The 21,963-nt window shown below is 46.0% G+C and overlaps 1 protein-coding gene across 13 annotated transcripts in view; it reads right to left on the bottom strand.

The window, feature by feature from the left end:
- Window positions 1-918: 918 nt before the first annotated feature.
- RUBCNL (rubicon like autophagy enhancer) overlaps window positions 919-21,963 on the bottom strand; it is a 43,433-nt gene continuing 22,388 nt past the window's right edge. For 9 of the 13 annotated variants that reach the window (XM_047864832.1, XM_047864787.1, XM_047864790.1 and 6 more), the window contains 10 exons: window positions 21,742-21,843; window positions 21,205-21,265; window positions 20,484-20,616; window positions 18,649-18,794; window positions 16,859-16,923; window positions 9,826-10,064; window positions 8,748-8,809; window positions 6,219-6,372; window positions 5,491-5,581; window positions 3,747-4,263 (listed from right to left, as the gene is read on the bottom strand). In XM_047864832.1, coding sequence (XP_047720788.1) covers window positions 4,151-4,263; window positions 5,491-5,581; window positions 6,219-6,372; window positions 8,748-8,809; window positions 9,826-10,064; window positions 16,859-16,923; window positions 18,649-18,794; window positions 20,484-20,616; window positions 21,205-21,265; window positions 21,742-21,843 — 1,166 coding nt within the window. In that variant the 3' untranslated portion in view covers window positions 3,747-4,150. Of the gene's footprint in view, window positions 2,821-3,746; window positions 4,264-5,469; window positions 5,582-6,218; window positions 6,373-8,097; window positions 8,810-9,573; window positions 10,065-16,858; window positions 16,924-18,648; window positions 18,795-20,483; window positions 20,617-21,204; window positions 21,266-21,741; window positions 21,844-21,963 lie in introns of those variants that run through there. The other 4 variants (XM_047864840.1, XM_047864847.1, XR_007153691.1 and 1 more) reach the window with 4 other exon arrangements.

Below are 21,963 nucleotides of genomic sequence, written 5' to 3'. Positions count from 1 at the left end.
TTCCTCTCCTGGGGCCTCTTCCCACCCTCCCGTTCACTGTGGAGTCTGCCTGAGCCTTCCGGGTCAGTCTCCACAAGTGCTTGTGGTGTCCCAAGTGGATCCTGCCACTCCTGCAGTGTTTTGACTACACCTGCTCTCTGACTGCAATTTACCTGTCGCCCTGCCCCTGCTGGCCTCCCTAGGGGCGACTGTGGGCACCTTGACCGCTGAGTCTGCGCTGTGTTTCCCACCCCCAGGGCTGCGGACCGAGCTGCCAACTTCCTCTTCAGCGGGCACTCAGCCTGTAGCTCCAGTTCATACTTTGACAAATACTCTGCTTATCTCCTTCGCGGCCTTTGCAATGGATCTTTCTCCACAGCGACATGGATCTTCTCCTCTGCCTGACGGTTACCCCAGAGATGCCTCAGACTTGAGCTGAAGTTGGAGCCCTGTTCTAGACAGACACTCTTAGCATCTTCAGCAAAGGGCTACAAAAGTGACCTGTTTTGGCCACAGCCAAAGTTATTCCCTAGGACACCACAACGACCTTTTATGTCACAAGTCCCTCTCACCCTCTGAGGTCCCCCACAGGGGACTGGGATGGGGCAGGGCCACTAGAACCTGCCCCCTGTTAGACACAGACGCCCATGAGTGTGGCCAGCAATGAGCCCCAATCCGCCTCTAGCCCCGGGCAGACAAGGGGGAGAGGAGGGGCTTGTAATCAAAGCCTCGCTCAAGATTTGTCTGAAGGTATATTCCAACGTATGTTAAATCTGAAAATCAAGACGGATTAATTTGCTTTTTAACCTTAGGTATCAGCCACTTCCCTCACCCACCCCACCATGATTCAGACTAGCACCTTCCAAACTCGTGGCACCTAAGGGTGGCCGTTCTCTCCAAAGCTCCAGAGCAGAAGTAGGAAAGGTGGAGGCAGTGCTCGGTCGTCATCGCTCTGTTTGGGGATCTCTGTCTGTCTAGACGCCCACCGACCTACGGATGGTACGGTTTCCATGCCATCGTTATCTTTCAGAGTCCATTCTCAGTGTCTTGATGCCTGAAGGTCAGAGGTCCAGACTGGATGACGCCTCTCTGGCACCAGGAAGCGTGCCACTTAATCACCATCTAGCCCTCCTAACAATGCCGAACGTTGGTGCGTCGGTTTCCTAGGGCTGCGCCGACAAATGACCACAAACCAAGTGGGTTAAAACAACGGGCGTTCATTTTCTCACGGTTCTGGATGCTAGATGTTCAGAGTCAAGGTGTGGGTAGGGCTGGTTCCTTCGTGAGGCCGCGAGGGAGGACCGGCTTCACACCTCCCTGCTAGGGGTCTGCCGGCTGCCGGCAGTGCTCAGGGTTCCTTGACTTACAGACACGTGGCCCCATGTCTCCTTCACGTGACGTTCTCCCTGTGATTTCTGTGTGTCTATCTCTGTCCAAACTTCCCTTTTCTCGTAAGAACACCCATCATTAGATTAGGGTCCCCTAACCCAGGAGGACCTCATCTTAACTACATCGTCAAACACCCATTTCCAAAGAAGGTCACATCATAGGTACCTGGACTGAGAACTTCAACGTGGCTTTTTGCAGGGGTGGGGGGGTGGGGGGTGGGTATTGCTCTAATCCTCAGACTAAAGTGAGATACAGAGTAACTTCCACAAAGGTACACAGAAAATAGGTGGTATAACTCAGTATTTAATCTGTCTAGATCTAATTATTACCACTTAATAATTGCTTGTACCAGGCCCTCTGCTGGGTGCTTCATTTTCATTTCTAATCCTCCTATCAACTGTATAGATTTATCATCCCCCATTTTCAAACAGAGGCACAGACCGTCGAAGTATCTCTCCCAAAGCCACACGAATACAAAGCGGCAGACCTGGGAATCGATCCAATAATTCTCACCCAAGCCAACCCACTAGGACATCTTTGAGATGATTCATCCCTCCTCGCTCCACGTCCCCTGGTATAACTCCCTGCCTGCAGCTGAGAGCCACGACTGTAAGTGACACGTTACTGGAATTCTTCGAGCAACGGCATAAAGGCCAAAGTAATCACTGGGATCCCAGCACTGCCACTCGAGGCGTCACGGCGGATGACAGCCTGATGAGAAAGACCAAGTCCTCATCTTCCTTCTGGCGGCCAGGGAAGAGTTACGTGGAAAAACTAGGACAATGAGTAAATCCCATTAAAAAGCAACATATTTCACAGTGAATCACTTCCCTGCAGACTGCTGCCCGTGCGCGGAGGTGGCTTCTTTGTTCTAACAGGCACCTTGCGGGGAAAACCCGTCTAATACCACGTGGGGAGGAACCACGTCTCAGCCAAGCCCATAGAATGGTTATTTATATTGCCTCGATATGCCTCAAAATAAAAAGTCAAAAGCATCACTTCCTGGCAGCTGCCGTGCCCTCTTCCTCAACATCAAAGATGTGTCTCCCACACATACACATACCAGTGCCTTACAAACACAGCAGCCCAAACACAGAGCCCTTCAAGCAATGCATAAGCCACAGAAACTTCCTCAAATCAACGCAAGAGACTGAGAAGGCACTCAGCCCCGTGCCACGAACTGAGGCTTGGACCGCACTTACCAGTTAGAAATTGGTTTCTTTCGCTTGTATTGTCTCCAAAAGATACCACATAGGTAGGGGCTAGGATCACGGGCTTTGGAGGCAGGCAGACTCGAGAGCCAACTCCAGCTGTCCCGTGCACTACCTGTGGGTTGTTCCTCTTCTCTCAGCCTGTTTTCTTACTTGTGAAATGAAGATACTGACATGAATCTCACAGACAGGTGATAGTGACATACCATGCCGATCCTTGACTCCCAAGAGGGAATATAAACTATGGGCAGGAATAAAACACTGCTTTAAATTTGACCTTGTTTATCTCATCCCATGGACCTAAGTTTCTATTTAAAAGAGACCTAGCTTAAATAATGAGTGGGCGCACAGCTCTGGATGCATCTGGGATGGGAAAACAAGTGACAGAAGGAGAAGATACCAGATTGGTGGGAGACACTCATTTCTTTCATGTGCTCGATATTTTCCCACTGAATACCACACACACACACACACACACACACACACACACACACGCGCGCACACACACGCACGCACTGGATGGGATTAGGGGAGGACCAGTACCACTCTACTGCCTGCCTGTACTGTTTGAGAAGTTCATCTGAATACGTTTAGTTAGGGCACATGAACCCCAGGGGATGTGACACTTGTGCTCCAGGCTGAAGATGTTCCAGGAAGGAATCCAGGCCCAGGGCCCTTCTCAAGTAGGAGAAAGAATGTAGCAGGTAAAACAAAAAAACAGACTCCCATGTCTCAAGAAAGCACAGTGATTCCTTTAACCTCTTAAGGTGATGTCTGTGATTTTAATGTTATTACTAGTATTTTACTAGTAATTACTAGTATTTTAATGTTATTACAGTATTTTCTGCAAACACTTTATGTTCAGTGTTATATGTATGAGACTACATCCTAAAGGGCAGGTGTGAAGTTCTACTCATCCATGCCTCCCTTGACTTGGTGTGGAGAAGAGAGATAACAAAGGTGTGCACTTCTGAGAGCGCCACGTAGAGGTGACTGCGTCAAGCAGGGCCTCCGGGCACGGCTAAGCAACTCAAGCTCATCTCGAAATAGATGTAAATGCAGAAACAACGTACACTCTCCATACGAACGCTGGAACGAGCCAAGTCTGTAACACCGATACAATTACAAAATGGCATTTAAGGCGGAAAAAACTTCCGAGCAAATAGATTGTGGGTCGCACTTTTGTTCATTGGAAGTACCAGTCCATTTCACAAGACAAGCTTTATAGGAAGAGGAACGGAGTCATCTGTCTTGTCAGTGATAATTCATAAAAAAAAATAGGATCTGATATTAGGTATACACAACCACTCAAATACAATTTAGGAAGTATCCGAAAAACTCTTTAAAAAAAACAGTAGCAGCAAAAACATTGAACGTGTGTAAACAAAACCACCAGTAACAAGTTAATGCTTAATAACAAACAATCTGCATTCTTTTGAAAACATTAAATATATGTAATATCGGCCCTTCTTAATATACAATACTCAAAATCTAAAACAACATTATCGATAATAGACACAAATTGGTGTTACGAGGCATATTGAAGAGTCTTTTTCACAATGCTCGGGGCATCATGATGCCGCAGAGGGTAAACTTTCCAAAAGTCTTCTCCTAGCTGTGATCCTCGCACACCGGGGGCACCCAGATGACTGGAAACACCGCTTGTGAAAGCAGGCTCTACACCCTATGAGCAGAGGGGACAGCTATCAGCAAAGGGGCTGTCTTGCTCGCTCACATATGTACAGATGGTCATCCCCATCCCGGGGAGAGAGGTGGTCTGAACCCAGAAACCAGAGTCATCCGACAAGAAATGAGGCAGGTTGAAACTAAGCGATTATGAAGTCCCCACTAAGTCATGGACCTGAGGCTGAGAGAGCCTGATGCTATAGTGCCCCCAGATCTGCCCAAGGACTGTTCCCTCAGCTGCTAACAGCTGAGGAGGTGGCCCTCACTGGAAATGGCCCTAACTGGAGAGAGCTGCCTCCCTCAAGGTCATCTCTGCATGCGGACACTAGCTCGAATCCGGTGGGTGACTGGTCCACCCTGGGTTTAAAGGCTTGGCTGGTCCCTGACCGACTATGTGACAACAGTGAAGGCCACCCTGCTCCAGAGTGCCCTGAGATGTGCTAAGCCTTCAAGGCCACTATCCAGCTCAACTTGTCCCTCTGCCAAGCCCTGTGGACTTCACACTCCCACGGGTGCTGAGCCTGACACGCCCCAGTGAACCTTCTGCTTGCAAACCTGTGGCTTGGAGTTTGTCTTCTGGGGAGCCTCTCCTGCGATACAGCCTAATGATTCTGCCTAACAGGTTAGCGGAGACAGCGCTGGAGGGGGTCAAAGAGGAGGAGCACCTCTTACCAAGGGTAAAGGCAGAATGCATTGCCAGATTGCTCCCATGAAACAGTTTAGAGATCACGGGACTTCCTGGAGGGTTAACACATACAGTAAAACGGAGGTCTAAAAATCTCTTCTGTGAAGAGCCAGATAGCAAATGCATTAGGTCTTTTGGGCTACATGGTCTCCACAACAACTCCACAATCTGCCAGTGCAGCGCAAAAGAACCCAGAGACAGCACCTCAGCCTTAGGCATGATTGTGATCCAATCCCGTAACTGGGGCAGTGGCTGTGGAGTGCTTGCCCTGGTGTCAAAGAAGTGGGGCACGGGCCAAAGGGGAACCACTCTTCTCTCCAAACACTGTACAGGAAGGCCTCACCCTTCATCCCTGCCCCACCCACACACTCCTCCCCATGCACCCCCAATTCCATTAGCTCCCATCCCACATACAAGCACACACCAGCACCATATACTTCAAACAACACTGGGCTTAAATTATTAAGTTGCCCTTAAGTTAATTTTCTGTTTCGGTTATTAAGCTGTTAGTAAGCTTACGTTATGAAGCTATGAAGATACCTGAACATCTTCTACACGTTTCGGTCTGAAATGGGAAGATGACCGCGGCACTCTGACAAAATTCACAAATGAAGCCCTTTCCTTGACACAGCTGTAAGAGAAGGAGCCGGAGAGTTACCATCCTCATTGGCAATGTTTCTTTTGATGGAGAAGCCAGGTTCCTACTTTTGCAGAATTTTATACACGTCAGTTTTTAAGCGTCTGTAATTGCAGCCTCTAGAAGGAACAGGATGCTATCTCACGCTATAGTAAATGGATTCGAACGGAACATGCGCATGTGTGTGCTGCACGGAGAAATTTCGCATCGAGGTAGTTTGAGGCACCGGGAAAGGTCATGATTTTACATGTGTGCTTTTAAATGATCTGCTTTTGCTTCTGAGGGCTGCACTACAATTCTTGAATTCATGTGGACACAGAGCTCTTGTTGCACTGGCTCCCGAGTCCACATGGCTGTACTTGGCACGTCAGGGCAGACGGGAGTCAAGGAAGGCCCCAAGCAGTGCTTGGTTCCCTAGGAAGGCACTTGGCTCAGGCCTGCATCCCAGCCCTGCCACCTGCCAGGGCTGTCACCGAATCGCTCTGAACCTCATCTCTCATCTGGGAAGGGCGCTCCCAGCACTTTGTGCAGGATTTGTGGGGTTAAAAGGGGTGACATGTAGAACACCCGCCACAGGTCCTGATGTGGAAGGGACAGCTTGGGGACACACCAGTTCCAGGTGAACCCTTACCTCACAGCCGGCCACATGTGCGAGGGAAGCTTTTAGAATGTCCTTGAGCAAGGGCACCAGCAGCTTTTTCTTGACCCTGACCAGATCGTCCAGGGAGAACAGGTGGAGCTCATTAGTCAAGTGCCTCGGCACCTGCTCAAACTCCTTTAACGTGCTGCCAGAGAGGAAACAAAGAGTAATTCAGGCACCCACCCACACAGCGGTGGGGACACAAGGGCAGGGTGGGCAGGCAGTTGCTGTTTCTGGCACTCACACTTCATTTTTTTGAACTCAATTAAAAAAAAAAAATCCCAAGAGCAAGTTAGCCTTACTCACCACCTTACATTTTGCAAGTCTGTTTGGAAGCCAGGAACCTAAAATTCTACAAAAGCGCATTTCAGAAAGCTGAACCAGCAGAAAAACACGCCTCTCGCAGCCTGCCCATGGGCAGGGTTTCGCTGAGCGAAAGACAACTGCAAATCTATTTTTTGAGACGTAAAAACGTGTACTGAGATAACAAGCGCTACCTTGTTCATTTCAGCTCAATTTCAACCATCAGCAGGTGGACCCTTGTCCCAGCCAGCAGGAGAATCACCGCTCACAGGCAGGTGCGGGACTCCCCTCATCCACGAGTCCAGCACACAGCCTAAGGCTCGAGCATCCAACTGTGAGCCGATCACAGCCTCCTGTGTGTCTCAAGGACATTCAGAACTGAATGTAGCTTTCTCCGACTCCTACTCATCTCCTTCTGAATTTCCTAAATCAGTCAGTGGCATCACCATGCACTGCATTCCCAAGCCAGCCGCTGCCCACCCTGGATTTGACATTCCAGTAATGCCAGGCTGTGTTGAATTCTCCATGCAGCTGGGGGTGCTGGCCCCCACGGCTTCCTCTTCCCGGGGGATCCCTGACCCTTTTTCTTCAGTCCCACTCGCTCTTCAAGCTCAGGCTTAGGAAGCCTCGTGGTCCTCTTCCCCACCCCACCCCTTCAGACACCTTTTCTGCATCCTCAGGGCACCCTGCGTATGTGTTTAACACACAAGATCTGTTTGTCCTTTTTCCCTGGTCTTAGCATGAGACCTTATCTGAAGCAGAGAAAAGAAAATTTCAAGAAATTTTTGTAGACAGTAATAATTGTGGGTATTGTTACATATAACAATATGTTACAGACAAGAAAACTGAGAGCCTGAGAAGTAATTAACCTGTCACACCAAGGCCATGAGGTAGGTACACGTTAGGCCCAATGACTACCGGAGACATGCTCCTCCCCAAGAAATTTAATTCAAAAGCAATACGTTATCATTAAATAAAGATCAGAAACTGAATGAAGCTTTAAAACAAAACAATATTTTAGAGACTATGATCCCACCTACTATAATAAATAACCTTAACCCCTTGAGTAACAACCTCTTTTTCCACTTATAAAATTCTATCTCTGTCAATGAATTCATGCCCAATACCTCTATGGCCATGGCTTCCAGAAATTCCAGCTCTAGAAATTAATCCTAAGGATATATTTATGGACGTGCACAGAGATTCAGCTAAAACCTAGTTTTTTAATAACACAAAACATTAAAAACCTATCTAAATATCTATTAGGTATTAAAATCTACTGGGTTTAATATCTATAAGGATATTAAAAATTTATTTTAACATTAAGATATTAAAATCTATTAGATAAAAAAATCTATGAATAAGAGAATAATACTTAAATCAATACCACGTCCTAGTATAGAATACTATACAACCAATGACAGTTCGACATGCTCCTCTATCGGGGGTTTTAAAAGGCCGTTGATAACACCCATGCTCATAGCAACACTATTCACATCAGCTAGAAGGTGGATGGAAGCAACGTTTCTGGTGATGAATGCGTAAACAAAATGTGGCAGATACATACAATGGAATCTTTTTCAGCCCTAAAAAAGGAAGGGAGTCCTGACACATGCTGCAACACAGGTGCTACCTCAAGGGCATTCTGCTGGGTGCAATAAGCCAGTCACACAAGGAAAGATACTGTATGACTGTACTATTATGAGGTACCCACGGTCATCAACTTCATAGAGACAGTAAGTAGGATGGTGGTTGCCAGGCGCTACAGGGGCGGGGTGGGAGGGGGGAAGAGAGAGTTACTGCTCAATGGATGTAGAATTTCAGTTTCGCAAGATACAAAAAGTTCCGTGCACGGATGGCGGTGACGGTTGCCGAAGAATGTGCATGTACTTAAGGGCACAGAATTGTGCCCTTAAAATGGTTAAGATGGTGTATTTGGTTACGTGTATTTTATCACAATTGAAAACTAGAGTTGTTTCATCCCTGTACTGGCCAATTCTTCTAACACGTTACATTCACTACTAGTGAGCCAGAAGGTTTAGTAACTTTAACAATACGGTCTGCATCACCAAGGGGAGACCGAAGTAGGTGCTGTGCTAAGGGGCCCTGTGGACTGGGGGAGCTGGGACCAGTTGGCACACAGGGGACTGGCAGGTATGTGGGGGCGCCCAGCCCTCATGGACCCAGGCCTGGCCTGTCCCAGCCAAACACTAGTACCTTTCAGCAAACCGGCAGGTCCTCAACAGCTTCTTGATATGAAAAAGTTGCTCCCGGGTTTCCTAAAGGAAGACACCAAACGAGGGGGGGGGGGAGTTAACGTGATAAATGACACAGAAAATGTAGAAGTTAAGTCTAACTGTTATTTCTCACTTTGAAAGGCTACAACTCTATAAAATAAGTCTTTGAAGTAAACAGTCAATATAGCAGGGGTTCGTGACTGAGTCCAGAGATCCGCAGACGGTCCAGGATGGACCCAACTATTGTGGGGCCTGAAGCTTACATAACCGTTGGGGTGGGGGCCCTCTTTGAGGAGAACACAAAACTATGCACAAAAGATGGAGATCCTGCCATTTGTGACAACATGGGTGAACCTGGGGGGCATTAGGCTAAGTGAAATAAGGCAGACACAGAAAGGAAAAAGCTGCATGGGCCTCACTTCTATGTGGAATCTTAAAAGGTCAAATACACAGAAGCAGAGAGTTGTTGAGCAGAAGCTACCGGGGCGGGGTGGGGGGTGGGGAGGTGGGGCAAACGGGAAGACATCGGTCAAAGGGAACGAAGTTGGGGTTCTGTCGGATGAGTAAGTCTAGAGATCTAATAGATGGTATGATGACTATAGTTAATCATAAGTGTATTGAATACTGGAAACTTCCTGAGAGAGTAAATTTCAGGTGCTCCCACCATACACACACACACACACACACACACACACACACACACACACACACACACAAAAGGTGGCTGCAAGGAGATGGATAGGTTAATTAGCTTGAGCGGTGATTATTTCCCTTGTATTTGTATATCAAATTATCATGCTGTATACCTGAAATATAAACAATTTTATTTTGAAAATAATAATAAACAAATTTCAAAAGCTACGTGTACGTGCAGAACTACGCATAAATGTAAAATGTGGTACGGGGTCTTGGAAAAGGCCCTGAAGCTGACGCTCCATCCGCTGGTGGTAAACCCGCCCCTTGGAGGGTCTGTCTGGGTCCCCTGAGACGGTGGCATCTGCCATCGCAGGGCCCTCCGAGCCTCTGGCCCGGCCTCCCCCGCAGAGGCAGCCGCTCACCCTCACTCTGTCTAGCTCCTTGGCCTTGGCATACAGGCTGTGGCCAACGCTCAGCAAATTGAAAACCGGCTGGTGCCACAGGCCGTCCAGCAGCCGTTTGGAGAAATTGCTGACGTAGTACTTCCTGAAGTCCCACAAGGTGAGGATGCGGGCAGGGATGCAGGTCTCCGCGTAGGAGTGACAGCAGTCACAGAAGTACTTCCCCAGGTATTCGCAGTACCGCAGCCGCTTCACAAACTCTGCAGGGCACACGGGAGGGTGAGCACACGGGAGGGTGAGCACACGGGACGTGAGCACAGTTCGCCTGGGCTGGCAACGTACCCTCCTCCACCCCTACTTCCCCTTCCCACCCCACGTTCAAGAGTGCTGGGTTTGTGCCGCGAGCACCATACTCCACCTCACAGCGCCTGGGAAAGATCCGGTGGGGACTGAAAGCCGTGGGGACTGGAGGCCACGCATTACGGCCGCTCATGAGCTTTGCTTTGTGGAAACAGTTGTCAGAAAAACAGAAACCTCCCCGAACACTCCTGAATTTGGAAGATGGGCATTGTAAACTGCAGTGGAGCCAAAAGAACATGAGATTTGGAGTGCGGAAATCTGGTGGGAGTCCAGACTCTGTCTCTCTCTGGCAGGCGGACTGAGGGCTGGCCGGAATCCTTTCAAGCTAGCTGTCCTGAGGCCATAAGAAGCCAACTCAGAACCAGATGCCAGGATATCTCACATAACGAAAAGTGCTTTGTAAATTGTAAAGCACAATATGTACACAGTTAGGGAGTGACACCCAAAAAAACTTCCTGGATAAATCAGTGAGAAAAAAAAAACACAAAAATGCACAAAGGATGGGAATAGGCGATACAGGGAAACACGGAATGCAAATAGCCAGTAATGACGTTGAGAAATGACCTCGGTAACAAAGACGTGTGTGTTAGCAGAGCGAACTCCTTGGTTTTGCATCAGACTGTCACAAATTTAGAGCATCCAGAGCAGTGAGGTGCCGGGGCGGGCACTCACAGGGCTGACAGGAGGCTACTGTTTAGGAGGAAAGTTCCATGATACACTTTAATTCTTCAACATGCGGCAGGAAGCCTACTTCTGTGACACCAGACAGAAATGCTAACATGCACGCGTGGAGACATAGAAAAGTGTTCATTATAGCACATTTATAGTGGAGGGGGTAGCAATCTAAATACACATTAAGAAGCAACTAGTTAAGGAAGTATGATGCACTCCACAGTGAAATGCCAGAGAGCCTACGAAATACATTTTAGCCCATGGGCAGTGAGCGCCCAGTTACAAAAATGTATAATGTGATCTTGGTTTTGTTTTGAAAAATACACGGGCACCGTCCAAGAGGATCCCCACCAAAAAGCCGATAGTGACTACTTCTGGGGGCGGTGGGGGAGAAGGGTTTTTGTTCTTCACATTTTTTGAATTTGGTAAAACGAACACACGTGGCGTTCAGAAATATAGCTAGCAAAATACACTGACAAGCAAAAAGCACAGAGACAAATGCAATACATACTTGGGTGCCTACCACCCAGTTAAAGAAGGCAACAATTCAGTTAAGTCTCCTGCGTGTCCCTCCCTCGATATCGAGTCTAAGATGAGCAAGGCTGATATTTACATGCGCCATTTAACTCATGGGCTTCTTTGTCATTTGAATACCATAAGGCATCATAGACATATTAGATGATACATCTTGTGAAGATTAAGTGAAACTGTGGATGGGAAAGCAGCCACCACAGAACCTGGCACACTGCGGATTCTATATCCAGCTTCTTTAAATACCAGCTTCAAAAACAAACAAGGCCACTTATGTCTTCATGAAATGTTGCCTGAAGGATACTTTATACACCATGTGCTTTCCACGAGTTAGGTACATGGTTATTCCTATTTGCTTCTGCACGTGTATTTCCAAAAAATAAAGAAAGAACGAAAAATAAATAAGGCCCGAGTGACTGCAAGAGCAAATGTTTATCGAACGCTTACTCCGTGTCTTACGCTGGTTAAATGTCTTACACACACTGTGTCGTTCTCTGCTCAAAACTTTAAGAGGCAGGGACTATTACTTTCCCTATTTCGCTGATGAGAGCACAGCCGGTGAAGTTAAGTCACATGCCAGAGACACACAAACAGTAAGCAGGTGAGTGGGATTCCCCCTCACATCTGGCCTGACGCTCTAGCTTTTGGCCATTATATCCCACTCTTCCTCTGCTGCATTGGATAAGGGCAAGGGCGAAGAGCTAATAATGCCTTTGAGCCTGCCCAAATTATTCTTCCGACCCAGGTCACACCCAGTGTGATTCTTAATGATTCTTATTATTTACAATAGTTTATGTTCTACAAAGTTGCCTTGAATACCGAATTAGTGAGTACTGAAGGGCGTGCTGGAGTAAAATACAGGGCTAGATTCCTGTGAGCCTCTAGTAACAATATTTTTGCCAACCAATCAATATATAATCTTGTTTTTTGTGTGTTTTCTGATTAATGATACCTTATTTAATGTATTTTGTTAGGGCACCTGGGTGGCTCAGTCGACTAAGCGTCTGACTCCTGATTTTAGCTAAAGTCATGATCTCACAGTTCATGAAATCGAGCCCCCAGGTCAGGCTCTGTGCCGACAGCGTGAAGCCTGCTTGGGATTCTCTCCCCCTCTCTCTTTGCCCCTTTCCCACTCCAGCGCACATGTGCTCTCTGTCTCTCTTAAAATAAACTTAAAAAATATACAAATTTTTTTTTTATTTATATCGTTGAATTCAGGGCCAACAGCACTATAACTCATGCCTGAATGAAGCTTATCTGATGCATGTACATTTTCCATAAAGCAAATCACAACCTTCTTGGGCTTAGTAACACTAAACAGCAGTTTAGCACTACACGTGGGGGGTGTTTTAAACAGCGAAATCGCCGACAAAAAAAGGGCAAAAGTGTAAAAAAAGAAATGGGCGGGGGTTGCTAAATAAACCACAAGAAGACCTTGTTTACAGTACGAGAGATAAAAAAGAAGGCAGAGCATCGCCTTCTTCATCTTCGGCTGCAAACGTGTGCTTCGGGACAACTCAAATTTCGGGCGACTCAAAGTTTTGGTGTTTTGTGCATATCCGTGAAAACACCATGACTGTGAAAACACCATGAGTCGTGATTTTGTGGTCACAAATAAATTTTATCGAGTAGATGATTTCGCAAATATGGAATCACAAATACTCAGGTTCAACTATAAATATGTGTGTACAGACATCTCTCTGGGGTTGATGAATTATCATTAAGAACTTAAGAGCTTATGTTTATGTCTGACTTCTCAAATTTGAAATCTGGAGAAGTCTTTTGCATTGTGTCTACTTCCCGCCCTGGATTAAGATTTCTGATTTGGCAGATAATGAGTATTACTTTGCTTGTGACGGGGCCTTGATACATTTTATATAAAATGGGCAAAATGAGGTATACTCTGACCCTTCCACTCACCATTTCTGATCAAACTTAGCAAAATGGGAAGAGGAGGGGGGCAGAAGGAGACAGTACATGTTCCTGATGTAATTCATCTTCCCCTAACATCTACTTTCCCAACATTTCAATACCTAGTCGCTCACTCATCAAATTTCATTGAATATATACTAAGCACTACTCTATCCATACAGAATCAATTACGTCTACCTCTCTTGGTTTCTTCAGTCCGTTCATTCGAACAGAGCAAAACAACGTATCCTAAACCAGTGGTTCTGGGCCAGGAGTAATTTTTTTCTCCCTAAGAACATTCGGAGATATCTGGGGACAGTTTCACGGAGCCACTGGCGACCTCTAGTGATGCTACTGGATGCCCTACAATGCACAGGACGGCCCTGGATGACAAAGTCAGTGGTCCTGAGGTTGAGAAATCCTGCTCTAAACCAGAACTGCTCTCAGCTGAGGAAAAGGCAAGGTCACAGAAAAATAAATAGGAAAGAAAAATTCCAGAATAGTGTTGTCCCACAGAAGTTTCTGTGAGGATGGAAATGTTCTAAGCCCGTGCCCTCCAACAGACCAGTTACTAGCCCCATGAGGCTACTGAGCACTTGCAATGTAGCTACCGTGCTTGAGGAACTGGATTTTTAACTTTATTTATTCACTCATTTATAAATTTTAAAAATATATTTACTTATTTATTTTTATTTTCTTTTTGATGTTTATTTTTGAGAGAGAAAAAGAGACAGAGCACGAGCCTGGGGAGGGGCAGAGAGAGAGAGGGAGGGAGACACAGAATCTGAAGCAGGCTCCAGGCTCTGAGCTGTCAGCACAGAGCCTGACGTGGGACTCGAATCCATGAACGGCAACATCATGGCCTGAACCAAAATCGGATGCTTAACCAACTGAGCCACCCAGGTGTCCCTGGATTTTTAACTTTAATTAATCAGTTGAGCGACTGACTCTTGATTTCAGCTCAGTTCTTGATCTTGTGGTTTGTGAGTTCGAGCTCCACACTGGGCTCCGTGCTGACAGTGTGAAGCCTGCTTGGGATTCTCTCTCTCTCTCTCTCTCTCTCTCTCTCTCTCTCTCTCCCTGTCTCTCTCTCAAAATAAATAAACTTCCAAAAAAAAACCATTTAATTAATTTAAATCAAATTTTAAATAGCCACATGAGCTAGTGACTACCATGTTGGATAGTGCAGTTCTAGAATAAAGTGGCTAAAGAGAAATGATAGCTAAACACAATGTATTAAACATGGTTAGAGTCGGGATGGAAAAATTAGCTATAATGACATCTTGAGAACAGCAGGTGAATATGGATTGGTATGAGAGAATATTAGAGAGTTGTTATTAAGTTTCCTTGGTGTGCTGTTCATCATCCTTACTTTTAAAACATGCTGAAGCATTAAAGGGTAAAACGTCATGTTGTCCGTTCACTTTTCAAATGGTTCAGTGTGTGTGAGATTGGAGGAGACGAAGGAGACCTGACAACTAAATGCCATGTGCAATTCTAGGCCATTGGTGAAATCTGAATGAAGTCTGTGGTTGAGTTCATAGAAGTGTACCAATGCTAAGTTCTTAGTTTTAATGATCATATTCTCATTTTTATAAGATGTTAACATTAGGAAAAGCTGGGTGAAGGAAATACGGAATGCCCCTGTACCATTTTTGCAACTCTTCTGTAAGTCTAAATATACCTTAAAATAAAGAGTCAAAATATATCCTAAGAACTATATAGGAAGCTCGTAGGAAAAGTCCAAAATTGCCTACATTGGCTGATAATGTATCTACTCTCTGTGCCCTGGGTACCTCTTCAGCATGTGTTCTCCTGTCTTCATTACTCTCCAGTCACACAGGACTTCTCTGCCATTGCTGCAGGCCCTTTGCTCATGGTGACCCCTAACCCTTCCCAACACACACACACACACACACACACACACACACACACACGCTTCTGGGGCCCATCACTTCCCTGCAGAACTTCTCACTCCCAGCCCCACGAGCCCAGATTCAGTTCCTGTGCTGTAAATCCCACAACACTCTTGACTTTCTATTTTGTTGCAAACGTTGCTGATGTCTACGCCTTCCTGTAAGCAGGCTCCATGGGGGAAGGACCACGATCATGTCACCAGGGCAGGCATACATCTCCACAGTTGAACAAGCTTAGAAAATACTTAAAAAGTTGGTGGAATCACAGTCACATGTTCATAGTTTCTGACTTATGCTCTCAATCATGCAGATACTGGGGCGCCTGGGTGGCACAGTCGGTTAAGCGTCCGACTTCAGCCAGGTCACGATCTCACGATCCGTGAGTTCGAGCCCTGTGTCAGGCTCTGGGCTGATGGCTCAGAGCCTGGAGTCTGTTTCCGATTCTGTGTCTCCCTCTCTCTCTGCCCCTCCCCCGTTCATGCTCTGTCTCTCTGTGTCCCAAAAATAAATAAACGTTGAAAAAAAAAATCATGCAGATACTGAGGCACCAGGATATAGTGGTTAACCAAATAGACGTGGTCCCTACTAAACTAGCCGGGAGGCTGAGTCACTCAAAGAAAACTAGTTATAACTGTGAAGAATGGCGGGCCCAGAATCCCAGACAGATTTCTGTTTTCTATTTTTATTTCTTGAGGGGGAGGTCCCCGAAGTCTTTTTCTTTCCGACACTTTCCATCAAAGGCCAAGGGACCCTTTCCAGCAAAGCTTCTCTTCCCTGCCTTCCACAGGTCAGGCCTATGGCTACCCTCAGAAGCAGAACAAGAGATTCCTAGTCTCGAGTGGGCAATTTGCATTTCTGCCTGGAAGAAGCCTGATCTTCTAGGCTTCGGCTCACCCAGGAATGATCCCCTCAGGCCACCTCCTCAAACCCTCTCAGAGGAGTTTGGCTAGCTCCTTGATAGGCCATTCAATCATTCAACAAGTTTCTTTTAAGGAACAACCACGCACCAGGTGCTCTTGTAGGAGCAGGGGATAAAGCAGTGAATGAAACAGACAACACGTCTGTCCTCAGGGAACTTAGAATCTAGACAGGGACACAGACAATGGTAAGAAAAACCAGTAAAATATAAAAGAATATCTTAGCAAGATAAGTACTGGAATAAAAATCGAAAGGAAGGGTGATGTACAGTACACATGGATGTTGGTGGCCAGGAGTGTGGCAAGGCAGACAGTTTCAAAAGGGCAGCCAGAGAAAACCTCATTAATTTTTGAATGAAGATGTGAGGGAAGTAAGGGAACCAGCCACGCAGATGTCATTCTAAGGGGAGAAAACCACAGATGAAAATCCCTAAGTCAGCAGTGAGCCTGCCTCCTTTAAGGAAAAGCCAGGAGGCCATGTGGCTGGAGCTGAGTGCCCTAGGGGATGAGGCCGAGAGGTAACAGGCCCACCAATAATAGCCTTATAAGGCCCATTTATAGCCTTGTAAGTTACGATGGCTTCTTTGCGGAAGAGAGAGCAACTCTCTTGAGTTAGATAAGAATTGTGAAGTTCCTAGAACAACTCCTCATCAAAGGCATCTCTCATAAAAACAATGCGCTCTCCAACTTTGCTCCCCTTTGCCCCGTGACCGAACACTAAGCAGGTAATGCATTGTCCATACTTACTAGGTTCTATTGGAGTTCCACAGCCAGCACATAAAAAATTCTGGGCTGCTACCACGAGATCCCTCCTGAGTACAGAAAATGATGACGGTTACATTTCAGAAATGGCCGACGGAGCATTTCTCAACTGATTAGAAAAGAAATTGACATCATGGTACTTGTCTTGGCTTGGAGCCTTAATTTTGTCACTTTTCATCTGGAGAAAAAATAGGATTATTTGATAGAGTTTTTATTCTAGAGTTGAGATTGGTGGGTCTTCTAAAAGCCCCAGCTACCACCAAAGCAGAAGTCAGTCTCATGAATAACTCTTCTGCAATGGGATCTTTAGAGACTTCTTGCTGTGAGGGCACAGGTTCCTTATCAGACAGAACTTAAGACACATAATGCATTGGAGAAAGTTCAGGGAGACGAAACACCAAGAAGTATGCACTTGGGAAGTTGACAAATGGATCCAAAGAAATTCAGATGAGTAAGAGGTAATAGAAGACAGAAGTATCGGACGTTTCTGGTGAGAGACAGTCTACTGGAGGGTTTTCTATTCAACTATTGATTTCACGACTTCACATGTGATTTGGAAATACGAAGAAAGTTATAAAATTTTATTACAGTTTGGGGTCGGCAAAAAAGATCAAGGTAAAAATGTACAGAACCCTACCCATGTCCCTTAGAGAGGACATAGGGAAATGCTAGAGAAGAGTCACCCCTTGCTAAGGAAAGTGACCTCTTGCAAGTCCTGGAGAAGGAGCTCTTCTGCCCAAGCCACCCCAGAGACCTTCCTGGCATTCTCTTAAAAGAAAACGTAACACAGAGCCTAGAAGGCACTTCCATGGGACACAGGCAATCACCTTCACCATCCCTTCTTTACACTGTAGTTTGGGTGCCACATTAAATACAAGCCAAGAGGAATGGAAAGACTGTAACTGGTTAAAAAATGTCCCCCTGTCGGGGTGCCTGGGCGCCTCAGTTGGTTAAGCGTCCGACTCTTGGCTTCAGCTCAGGTCATGATCCCACGGGTCTGTGGGTTCCAGCCCTGCATCGAGCTCCATGCTGACAGCGTGGAGCCTGCTTGGGATTCTCTCTCCCCACCTCTCTCTCTGTCCCTCTCCTGCTCACACACTCTCTCTCTCACTTAAAATAAAATAAATAAACTTTATAAATAAATAAATAAACAAATAAATTTGTTGTACATGGTTTTTTTTTTTAATTTTATTTTTTTTTTTTTTAATTTTTTTTTTCAACGTTTATTTATTTTTGGGACAGAGAGAGACAGAGCATGAACGGGCGGGGGGCAGAGAGAGAGGGAGACACAGAAACAGAAACAGGCTCCAGGCTCTGAGCCATCAGCCCAGAGCCCGACGCGGGGCTCGAACTCCCCGACCGCGAGATCGTGACCTGGCCGAAGTCGGACGCCCAACCGGCTGCGCCACCCAGGCGCCCCTGTACATGGTTTTTAAGGTTCAATATTAGCTACTTAAAGAATATCCCCTTTAAACCTACTTGATTTTTAATTGCTATATAACGTACATAACTAAGGACATAGTTAAACTCTCAACTTGTCAAACTTACCCCCAAGCCCCCCAAAACCCATGATAAACAAACAGGGTGCTAAGAAGCTAATTCAGAAAAATATGCCCAACTTTTCCTATTCCTAAAACAAAACTTCCTTTGTCCCCTGGTGTGTTATTTTTTCCCCTTCCTCGACTTCCACGAAGAGGAAGCCATGGCTCCACGAGTGGGAGCCATCTTGGCTTGTGCTACCCGGATTGGAGGCCCAAGCAGCAACCTGGACTTACTTGAGTGGTGGGTGAACACTGAATATGATTTGAAATCTAGGGGGCGTCCAGTCTTCAGCCCCTCTGATCCTCGACTTAAATTTAATTTCCTGAACTACATCCACGCTGGATTCAAAGTCTTTTCGGACACGCTCTTCATTCACAACCTGCACAACACAGAAGAGACTTTCAGAGCAACTTGAACAAGCACATTCCGGGAACTGAAATAGAAAGAACGCTCGCGTGTGTTTCCGGCATGAAAATTTGCCACGAAAAATTGAAACTGCTTTCAACTGAACTAAAGGAGCCCTCCCTGTATCTAAAGCCATCTGCAGACATGCTTGAAACACCACCCAGCTGAGATCACTTTTCCTCGTCTTTTCAGTAGTTCATCTGTTTCCAGACTTCAAATTACTGGAAGTAGGTCATTGCGACCTGGAATGCTTTTATGCACAGCAGAAGCCTTACCCCTCTTAGTCAAGAGGCTGAGACCAATTCCAACCAGAACCCCCAGCTGTTGTCAGACTTCCCCAGAAACAGCTCTTTTAAGACCATTTCCCTGCTTAAAAATGTCCAGTGGCTCCCCTCTGAACCACTCAAGTTTCTTACTAGCATTTAAAATTCAAACTTGTTGGGGTGCCTGGGTGTATCAGTCGGTTAAGCGTCAGACTTCGGCTCAGATCATGATCTCACAGTTCGTGAGTTCGAGCCCCGCGCTGGACTCTCCAGGCTCTCCAGCTCAGAGCCTGGAGCCCGCTTTGGATTCTGTGTCTCCCTCTCTGTCTGTCCCTCCCTGGCTTGCACGCACACATGCACACACTCTCTCTCAAAATAAATCGATAAATTTTTTAAAAATTATTTAAAAAATAAGAAATAAAATGCAAACTGGTTAACTTAGCATTCTATGTTCCCCCCAAATTTGATCGCATCCTTCAAAACTAATTTTCCAGGAAGATCGACATCCCCGTCCCAGCACACACACAGATACATACAAACACAAACTATCCAACCACACCAAGCCACCCTGCTCAACTAACACACCATGCACTCCTGTCACCTTTGCTCCAGCTGCACTATACCAAGAATGCCTTTCCATGCGTTTCTACCTGCCACCCTTCTCAAGTTCTGAGCTCTCCAACTGGCCTTCCCAAGCCCCCTGATACAAGTAAACACTGCCTCTTCTTCTGCGTGCCCAGAGTGCTTTTTTTCCTCCCCCTATTTTAGCTTTGCCAGAGTTCTCTTCCCGGTGGGCCGCACGCTGTCAGAGGGCAATGTGTTCCACAGGGGACCAGGTTGGCATGACTCCTGCTCTTCCAATGACCAGCCCTGTTGAGCGGCTGGAACGAACACTTTAAAATAAACATAACAGGGGCGCCTGGGTGGCTTAGTCGGTTAAGCGGCCGACTTCGGCTCAGGTCATGATCTCGCGGTCCGTGGGTTCGAGCCCCATGTCAGGCTCTGTGCTGACAGCTCAGAGCCGGGAGCCTGCTTCAGATTCTGTGTCTCCCTCACTCTCTGCCCCTTCCCTGCTTATGCTCTGTCTCTCTCTGTCTCAAAAATAAATAGAACATTAAAAAAAATTAAAATAAAATAAAATAAAATAAAATAAAATAAAATAAAATAAACATAATAGCAGCATCTACCTAATAGGATACTTAGAAGGATGAAAAATGTGAAATGCTGAATCCCCTGGTGCATAATAAACACTCAATAAATGTCAGATTCATCCTTTGTTTCAAGTGTCCTGGCAACACCCGGCCACCATACAAGGAAACACATAAATGTCTGAAGTGAATGGCAGCCAAAATGAGAATTAAGGAACTTCCAATTCAAGGCCAACTAATTTTGGTACTTACGATCGAGCCAGCTGCATTCGGAGAACCTGCCAGCTGATGATTAACTTCTGACAACACCCAGCACTTCCGGAATACTCGGTACAACTCTTTGGCTATTCGCTCAGCAGAATTGAAGTTTGGCTCATAAGTGACACTGAAAGGTACAAGATGCAAAAAGGGGAAAACTATACTCATGAGCAGTATGTTAAGCGTCTTTGTGTTTTCAACTATCCTTTCCACTCCAAAAACTCACAAGATGTGTCACGCAGGAGGCCATGCATCTATACCCTATACCCGTTGGATGTCTTATTCAATGCAGTTCCTCCGTGCTCAACAGAGCAGCTTTTATTTATTGAGGGTACCAAGACGAGGAAACGTGGTTAAAGAGCACTGGATTTGGAGTCCGAAGACTTGAGTTCAAGTCCTACCTCCGCTATTTAACAGCATTATGTCCTGAGGCACACTGGGTCTGAGCCTCAGTTTCCCATCTATAAAATGGGGTTAAAAACTCTGCCCAGCCTGATTCAATGAGATTGTATACCAAAGTCTTTTAAACGCTATTAAATAAAAACTATAGAAAGCTCTATAGAAACTTTAGCGGTGATTGTTTCATTGCTAATTACTAATCCCTATCATTGGAACTGGCTGAACTTGGTCTAAGATGTCAGAGGCTTGGTGTTCATACTGCCTCAGAGGTAATGGCCCAGGGGTCTAGGTGCAGGGGGACACGGAAGACAGATACCTCTTAGAGGAGTTGCAGGGGCATCCACAGGTTTCTGTGATATTGTTAAACTCACCAACTTCTGCAAGCAAATAAAAGAAAGGGTATTAAAGTCTTTCGGTCTGTTTGGCTCGTTCATACCCGATTTTATAAGAACACAAAAATAAATGCCTGCATCTCAGAAAGAACTCGGTATTCAGCATCTTAATACTTCAGGTTCTCTGGGTTTCTATCATGAGACTACAGCTAAGGACCAGAGATGGGATTTCAAAATATACTTACCTGGGACTCCACGAGAATATGATGGAGGGGCCAGATACCAGACCATAATGAGTATCTGCTTTTGCGTTCAATTCTACAAGTCAGATGACAGACTGGTTATCAAGACATCCGAAATAAGGACATCTTATTATTTTTTTAAATCAGGGACACAGTCTGATCTTGAGAGAAGTCTCTCTGAAAGCCACTACCATGCAATGTCACCTGTGATGCATGTCAATATGTGTGTGCAGGGGAGGGGAAGTACCGAGTCTTAGCTGGTGAGTTTCCAAATCTTACCTACGACGACAAAGTCATCGAAGTCACATTTACAGGCTTCTTTGAGCACATCACAGTAAGTGGGGGTCCCAGCCACGGGGCTGCCCTGTAACACAGCACAGCCTAGAAAAAGAAATGAAGGGAGTTTCACCAACGAGAAAAGGAAAAACTGCACAACCTGTCATATCCAATGAACTAGAAACTGGGGAACAAAATGGGCCGAGAGTTTACTTTAGAAGAGTT

Source organism: Prionailurus viverrinus, chromosome A1 (assembly GCF_022837055.1).
Source record: "Prionailurus viverrinus isolate Anna chromosome A1, UM_Priviv_1.0, whole genome shotgun sequence".
Classification (NCBI taxonomy): Eukaryota; Metazoa; Chordata; class Mammalia; order Carnivora; family Felidae; genus Prionailurus; species Prionailurus viverrinus.
The sequence above is the reverse complement of the archived record's forward strand: the minus strand, read 5'-3'. Positions and strand labels throughout refer to the sequence as shown.